The 8,999-nt window shown below is 33.3% G+C and overlaps 1 protein-coding gene across 1 annotated transcript; it reads right to left on the bottom strand.

The window, feature by feature from the left end:
- Window positions 1-6,154: 6,154 nt before the first annotated feature.
- K441DRAFT_712441 (uncharacterized protein) lies at window positions 6,155-7,041 on the bottom strand. The gene is made up of 4 exons (XM_067653919.1): window positions 6,877-7,041; window positions 6,482-6,543; window positions 6,367-6,434; window positions 6,155-6,268 (listed from the first exon to the last, which is right to left on the bottom strand). Exons 1-4 carry the CDS (start codon window positions 6,907-6,909, stop codon window positions 6,234-6,236), a joined length of 198 nt encoding a protein of 65 aa, XP_067506517.1. The 5' UTR covers window positions 6,910-7,041; the 3' UTR covers window positions 6,155-6,233.
- Between the last annotated feature and the right edge of the window lie 1,958 nt (window positions 7,042-8,999).

Genomic DNA, 8,999 nt, shown 5'->3' with positions numbered 1-8,999 from the left:
TACCCTTATTGAGATATACTAAATTAGATGGACTATAGGAGAGAATGGTTAATAGATAGACTAAGCTATATATAGCAAAATCCAGTCTCTAAAGAACGCCACTTAATTAGCCTATTTTATATACGAGCTACCGGTACTATCTAGTACTATTATTTAATACTTAAAATATAATTTTTTCTGGCATATACTATAAGAATGTATATAATAGCCTAGGTACTAAATCCTTAGCCGCGAGATCTTTAATATAAGGTAGTGGTAAAGAGTTGCACTTCTAAAGCATACTTAGAAAATGTTTTATAGCAATTAGCTAATCTAAAACCTAAATTTATTATCAACCTATATATATCCCACCGTAGTCCAGCTAAAGTATTTTAGGGAATATATAGTTGAACTATTTTTGCTAAATAGCTAAGAACTTTACCTTTCTAATAGAACTATTCCTACTAGTCGGTTAGGGGGCCAACTAATGTTTAACTTCGGTGGCGGCGAATATAAGATAAGGTGTAGCTTTTTAAGTTCGAGGGTAATCATAAGAGGACCGATTTAACAGCTGCAACTTATAAATACTTAAAACGTCTTAAAAGCCTAGTGGGCTTAGGTATTATAGACCTTATTAATATTTTAAGAGAAGTAAACTATAACACGCATTACAGTAAAAAGCATTTCAATTTTTATCGCGTGTCGCTACAAGCTTTGCCTTCTTAATATAGTCGCAATGACTACATATAAAGCTTATTGGCGAAGCAAGCTAATATAGCGTCTATAATCCTCGTAGGGGATATTCCTTTACTACCTTAAGATTATAAAGCTCCTGCGAGGGGTTAGAGACTCTATTGTCTTAAGATAAGTTAGAAGTTATTTTATATATCTAATTAAAGGTAGTGGTTAGCATACAAGGAAGAATAAACCCATAAATTTTTACTCCATTTAGGCGGCCATAATTAACTAATTAAATTAGAGTCTGTTTTAGCCGCTAAAAGTAGCTATATAGCGTATAGCTTAGAGCTAGTTCCCTCCTCTACATTTATAGAATAAATAAAAGGGCAAATAACTTATTCCGGGTTAAAACGAATTAACGATACTAATTAGATAATATACTATATAACGCAATCTAAAATTGCGGGGTTAATCGCTGATCTACCTATTATTTGTTATAGCCCGCTAAACTTAATAGGTTAGTGCAGCCTTCTAAGCCAGGATAGTATGTGTGCTAAAGTCATTAAAACATAGCATTATAGCTTACGACCTTTCTTTCCTCGTCGTTCTTAAAGCGTCTTAAAGCGTTAATCCAGATTATAGCCGATTAAGCTAAGACGTACTACTTAAACAACGTGGGATAATGGTTTCAATATGCTATATAGTCTTAAGAAACCCGTAAGTGAATTAAGAGAACTATTAATAAAGGGGAACGCCCAGCTATAAGGGGCGCTTAGTTATATAATGCTCTACTATATAATAGTTTTACGCGATACGCCTATTTAAACCACGCTAGTTTATCTAGCGATTTATCTAAGTTAGAAGAACAGTGTCGCTTTGCAATACTAACGTCCTCTAATCTTTTTAAAGAATAATAAAAGGCACTTTATAACTAAAATTAAGGGAACAGCTAACTAAATTACTTAGGTAATAGCAATTATATACCTAGGCTTACGCCTTACTATTATTAAGGTATTACATTAATAAAGAGTACCAAATTAAGTTTTAAGTTGGTATAATTTATAGCCTTTAAAACCTTTTATAACGAAGAGTAGTAAGACCCTTAGTATATACCAGCCTTAAGCTATAATAGAGCAGCGCCTAGTAGGCTTTTTAATTAGGCCAACTTAGGATAGGCTATAAAAGGGGCTCTTAATTATTTGTGTGGCACATAGGTGGTTATAATACATTTTTTACTTTATATCTACTAAATAAGTTTTTGCTGCAGCTATACCTAAAAAACACAATTATATAACCTACGTCTTTATAAACTCTTCTACTACTTCATATTTCGGCATCGCTTCCTAGAGCTACTTAATTTATTATCGCAACTTAATAGTATATAGAAGGTCCATTTATACCGCAGCCATAGCATTCTTAGAATAGCTCTATCTTTTAATTATCTAGCCTATAGAATGTTGTTTACGCTATATATATACATTCCTATTCGCTCTTAATAGGCATAGATCTATACCATAACCCTACTTAACCCCGCTAGCTATTCTTATAGCTTCCGTACTTACCATCTCTATATCTAGTATAACTTATTCTTACGGCAGTCTGGCCTAAATAATGCGATAACTAAAGATAAGAGCGTGCTTTATATATATAGCTTAACGCGGTAAATCCAGCAAGTTATACCCTATCTTAATATACAATAAGCGATAAAATAACAGGTTTAATAAAAAATACTTCTAATTTAGCGGACTTAGTAACATCTATTTTTTAGTTAAGTTAATCGCTATACCTTATAGCCAGAGGCCTTCTAAGCTAAAGCCCTATACCTAAACTTATAGAACTGCTTAAAGCCCTTAACACGGCATTGGAAAAGCTTGCCTAGATATTAACCACGACAAATGCCGAATTTACAGCACTAGAGCTCCCTCTATAAAGTTATAGCAAGTATTACAAAGAGCTTAATAAATAGATCAGTCAGGCGGCTTAATTAGGTGCTTATAACTAGGCCACATTTAAGTATATAGGCTAGGATATCTTTAGCTTTATACGTACTTTGAAAATATATACATCTACTATCGTGATAAAGATAATAGATGTTGCGTTGTATGTTAAAGGCGTACTTATATAAACTAAAGCTGACACTAGTATAGGTCTGTAGGCAATATTATATTTACTAGAAAATACCTTAAGGAATATAAAGAGCTTATTAAAGATACTTAGTCCGCTATCCTTAAAGAACTAAAAAGTAAGGTTTATTAGTTAGGCAAAATAAAATAGTAGCTTAGTAAATTAATTTTTCTATTACACTATAGGTTAATATATAGTTATTTATTAAACTAGTCTAGGCTATCTATTAGTAGCTGCTGCTGGTATATATTTTCTTAATATAGCCATAAGGGCTATTTACCTGGGGTAGAATACTAGCACTATTAATACCGAAAATTTTTAGTACTATGTTAACTACCGTTTAGTAAAGTAATAAAAGAGGCGTTAGTAATAGAGTCTATCTTAAAAGAGTTAACCGCAGATAATTGCGACGACGGGTTAGGTTTAGGGCGGACTTATTAATAGGAGTTTGGAGAGTAACACATTCGTTTAAGATAAAATTAAGGGGAAATTTAATATATAGGTTCTTTAAAGTTCTCTAGAGATAATAGGGTGGTATTAACCTAGACGCGGACGTGGTTTATAATGGTAATAGTAATAATAAGCTTAGCCTTATATAAGAGTTTTAAACAACCGTTGCTTAGGAAGTAAGTTAAAAGGGGTTAAATTATATAACCTTAATACTATATTTAATTAAAGTTAAAATTGTATTAAATGTAATAAGATAACATACGAAAGTTAAGCGTTAATTTATTTCCTACTGCTAATAAGGTATAAACACTAGTTGGTATACCCTACAGTAATAAGGTAACTACGCTTATAGAAAGATAAAAAACTACTAAATATGCGACCTAAGGGATCGCGGACGCTTTATTAATATAATAGACTCCGTAATAAAGACGAATATAAAGGAGGGTAGTATTTACGTTGCCAGGCTTTACTTATGGCAGGTCCCTTATTTAAACTAGCCGATTTATAGAGAGTGCGCTATATATTTAGGGATTGCGAAACAAATTTTCTACCCTAAAGTTCCCTTATAAAGATCCTTATCTAGTCCTAGCTAGCATTTACCCCACTATTAGAAACTCTTAGTATCCACCCCACCAACCTTTACCTCTACTATTTTATAGCGAAAAGCGCGTTTAAACGCTAACTTCTCTCTTTATTTACGTTAAAAATTAAACAACTCTTAAATAAGGGTATGGCCGGTACGGGTCGGCCACCCTCTTTACTTATAGTGGCAGCATCCTATAGCAAGCCGCTTTAATTACCGTTATATATAATTATAATCATGCTTATATAACCAACTACACACTATAGTAAAAGCAGACTAGAAGTAAAGCGCCCTACCTATAGCCCTATAGCAGCTACCTGTTTACTTTAGCCTATAACACTCTAGCGTACTCTCTTAGTCTTCCTCTAGCCATATTATATATCGTTAATTCCCTACTTACCCGCTTAACCTTCCCTTACTCTTACAAGTAGAAGACTAGTATAGACAATATATAAAATAATACAGTCTACGTTAGCTATCTAGTAGAGCGGAGGGCAAACCTATCTTAATAATTATCTTAGGTGCCTTAGACCCTTAGTAAGGAATCTGCCTTTATATAGCACTTATACAGCGCTTATACAGCTTACTTTATATATAAGGTTAATTCCTTATAGAGCGTCTAAGAGCAATAACAATTATAAGCTCGTAAGAAGTTACTATAAGTAACGTGCATAAAAGTGCATAAAAGAGACCGTATTTATAGTATATAAAGTACTACTATCCCAAAAAAGAGCTATTTATTAGGATGCCCCGCTAAGTCTAATTAAGACTTATACCACCTAAGTAGAGCTAAAACTAGACCCTTTTCTATTAGATAGAGTTAAAATCCGGATCTAGGCTTTAAATTAGGTTTATATATATCCTAATAAGGGAACGGGGCATACTAATATTAGGATATAGCTTTATATAAATTGCTAATATTCCTATAGCCTAAGAGTTACAAGATTCCACCTTTCCTTTTATATTTATAATAGTATCTAAAGCTATAAAGGGGGGCGATATAATTACCAAAGCTATTATTAAGGCTAGCTATAAACAATTTAGGGATAATATATACCTTTTTATTTTTAATACTATTTATATCCTTCCAGTTAGCCTTATAATCGCAAATAGGAATAAAGTTAGCAGGTATTAGTAAGATACCTTATAAACATTATATGCATATCTTATAAAATGCATTATCCCCTCTAGCTACGTTAAATATTTAGGGTGGCAACATTTAAATTCTCCCTAATACTTAGGGTGTCGGAAATGCCCTTCTATATATTTTTTAAGGATATCTTTTCGTGGTCTTAGGCGCATTCTTTCTTTATATATAAACCTATTATTACTAATACAAATAAGGCACACCGCGTAAGGAAGCGCTATAGGAAATAGGCGTATACAATAAATAGCTTTAATTTTGTTAGGCTTTAGGGTAATCCGCTTTCGTTTTAGGGTCTTATTACTTTAACTCTTTTATAAAATTTCGTTTAAGATACGCTCTAAGCCATATATAGCTTTCTTTCGCTTACTTATAAGAGATAAGTTGGGGGTATTAAAGAGAACAAAATCTACGTTCTTTCGTTTTAATATTTTGCGTTAAGGCGTTTCTTATTAATAGCATAGTTAGGCTAAGGCTTAGATGAATTTAACGCGAGCGTTATCATTTTTAAATGGCTTAAACAGCATACTGGCGATAGTGGCCCGCTTTTAGATTTTAAACTTAACTCGTGGCAATATTAGCACCTCCGTTAGACCCTTCCTACTAAGCTGCTAGGCAATCTTAATTGTATTAGCTGAATTATAGAAGTTATAAATAGCCTTATTTAATTGTTCCCAATATAATCTTTAATATATTATGCCGATCTTTTATTTAGTATCTTTATATTGCTAATATAAGTTAGTTTTTATGGCCTTAGTAGTAAGCCGGAAGCCTATATTACGGATTTAGTTCTTATGCTCTTCTTACTCGCTATAAAGCTTTTTAAGCTTAGGGTAGTTCCGGAGTTCTTTAACCTAATTATTACTAAGCTTAGTAGGTACGCGTTAATCTTATAATAGGCCTATTCTTACGACGGATTTAATAAGGAGATCTTATAAAGGACTCCTAAAATAAATACTTTAGTAATCACGCGCAATATGTGTGGGTATATAGTACTTTTTATATATACTACCAAGATGGCCTATAGTCTAGTTACACTCTTTTAGAGAGATATTATCTATCTATAGTATTAGTATAGAATAAACGGAGCTTAGGGATAATAGTAGAGTGAACCTACTATTAATATTTTTACCCAAAGCCCGTCGCAATTAGTATAGCTCTAGCGCGATTTTAAACCTAGTAATAAGCCCTAACTATACAAATATATTACGGTACTTTGCGTATAAAAAGGCTTTATCTTTTAGAATATTAACACCCCTAGTTATATATCTGATATTATAGAAGAATAGCTAAGCTAGTACTTCGTCGTTCTATTTAATATATAGTACGTCTCAGTACACCAACACCTTTAATCCGAAGATATCTTAAATACTTATAAAGTTATCTCGAAATGCCTTCTACCTAATACCAATAGCTAAGATATATAAGATGATATAGAATATAGGGAGTCCTTTAAGGCGGAAAGTAAATTTCTTCCTATATTTGGTTAGTGAGATATAGTACAGTCTAGGTATAGAACTTACGGTCTACTATCCTTTTCCTTATTCTTAATATGTTCTAGGTTTATATTCACTATAATTATACTCTAGCTAGGGTCTTTTTCGCTACAAACAATTATAACGTTAATGTTTTTAAACTAGAGTGCCTTGTTGCTGCCTTTAGCACTAGCGCTTTTGATAAAAGCTCCTAGTCTTATAGCTATAGCTACGCTAAGAAGGAGAAGAAGTGAAATTTGGACTTAAATAAAGCTATATAGAGGCTTAGTATTATCTACCTAGAGAGCGTATAGGATAGCGTAAAGGTCCTAGATAAATATAGCATACTTCTCTTTTTCCAATTTATTAAGCCCTAGACTCGAGATCTACTTCTATAGCTATTAGTATATCTTTACATAAGAGAGGATATAGTGAAGACATACATTATAAACATTAGTTAGCACGTTACCGTCCATTTTATGGCGCGTAAGGTCTCTATAGCATATACTAATTCATTTCTAATAGCTTCGCATTAAGCTCTCCTTCTTAATTTAAAAATGTTTTTTCCGCTAGCAAAGATACGCTTTAAACACCTTCAGGTTATATTTACGTAGCTAGATATCTAAGGTTTTTTAGGTCCTCTTTTTAATCTTTAGACAGTACCTAGTTTATAGCAATTAGAAGAGCGTAATTATGGGTAGGCGGAGGATATACAATCTTACCCCTTCTAGAACTCCCCTTTTCTCTTCTATAGTTTCTGGGTATAAGAAATGTGGTTTAGTTTTATAGGTCCTTCCTTCCCTAACTAAGCAATATCCTTTAGTATTTCCTCAGCTTCGGAATCTAATTCTATATTAGATTCCGCGTTAGATTCTATATATAGGCTATAGTCCAAATTAATACTAGTGCCTAGTTTAATATCTATATCCAGATTAGTGTCTAGGTCTAAATATATATCTAAGCTTAATTTATAGCTTACCTCTAGATTAAAGTCTGGGCTTCTAGAGGGTAGTAAGTATAGGTTTTAATTAGCGATAGCGTACTAAACGGCGGCGGTATATAGTGCTCCTCTTTTCCCCGTCCTTAGGGCAGGAGCAGCTATTTTAATTCTTGTGCTGCCATTTTAGTGTTAATAAGCGAGTGTAACGGGTAGGTAAGTGGTTAGTATTAGGAAGATAAAGAGCTATAGTTAGAAAGGGTGGTAAGACTAAGGTTTAGTAAAGGTACTGAGAGCGATAAGAGGATAGGCCGACCACTTCTTTAAGTAGGCGCTGGCCCATAACCGGCTTTAAGGGCCGCGCTATACTTAATTTATAGGAAGCGCTAAGGAGTGTTGCTGACGTTTCTGGCTCCTTTACGGTAATGGGGAGGTAGGGTAGGCATGTTAAGTAAGCAGAGTCTCTTTAAAGCGGCGATGTGATAGGGCATAAGCGAGGTAAGAATGCCTCTAAAAGTGGTGGTAAAACACTCCTAAAAACGGATGCATTTCCACCACCATATATATATAATTAGGTATTATAGGGATGCGAAATTTCTATTCCAGATATTTAGGTAGGTAAAGATAGTATTCCTACCTATTTAGAATTAGACAGCTACGAGTAGTCCTTAACTAGAGAAAGCATAGCTAGTAAGAGCTTAGGGCCAGTATAAAAGAATTAGGAATTATAAGTACTATAGAGCAAAAAAAACTACGCGATAGCGCCCTTTATGCCCTTATAGGACTAACGCTAAAAGCATAGCTCTAATCTAAAAATATTAAATCACGTAAGCTGCTTCGCCGCAACATTAAGTCACATTAATAGTTATAGGATAATCTCTTTACCGCCTATAGCTTCTAGGTAATTTAAGGGGCTAATACCTCTACTAGTATCTAGTATCTAAGCCTCTTCTTATAATATTAAATAAATCCCCTATTTAATTCTAAGCGTAAAACTTGGCTTAGCCAGATTATTAACTTTAAACAATAATTAACTATTAGGGCTACCCCTAAACACTAGTATATAGAAGCCCTTATCTAGTTCTAGATAGAGTGGAAACTATATTTCTAAACTTCTTTTTAGTTATATTAGAGGTGGCTAAATACGCCGCAGCTTTATCTCCTAACTTCTTACTTATACTATATGCCTTAAAAACCGTAGTATAGCGCTTAGAAGGCGGCATTGCTTTTACCTACGTTATATAAATTTAGGCAGAAATATTAATCTTAAAGTAACTTACACGATCCCGGTTAATAAATTTATATAAACTTCTCTAGCCATTAAAGTGTGCGGTGTTTATATAAGCTTCTTTATATTAATGCTAACGAGAGCTAAAGTATTAAGACTACTTATAATCTAATAAGTAATAATAGCTAAGTACTGCTTATAAAGCTAGAGACTGGTGCGTTAGTTCTTCCGCACTAATATAATATATTTTAGTTAGGTATTTATATTTAGTAATAGCTTAGCTAATAATTACCCCTAGCAATGCCTCCTTTAATTTAAACAGCTACCGTTAGATTTAGTTTAGCAGCCTACGCTTTTAGGTATAAATAGTACACTAAGTAAGGAGTAATTATAGCCAACGG

This window comes from Cenococcum geophilum, assembly GCF_001692895.1.
Source record: "Cenococcum geophilum 1.58 unplaced genomic scaffold K441scaffold_11, whole genome shotgun sequence".
NCBI lineage: Eukaryota > Fungi > Ascomycota > Dothideomycetes > Gloniales > Gloniaceae > Cenococcum > Cenococcum geophilum.
The sequence above is the reverse complement of the archived record's forward strand: the minus strand, read 5'-3'. Positions and strand labels throughout refer to the sequence as shown.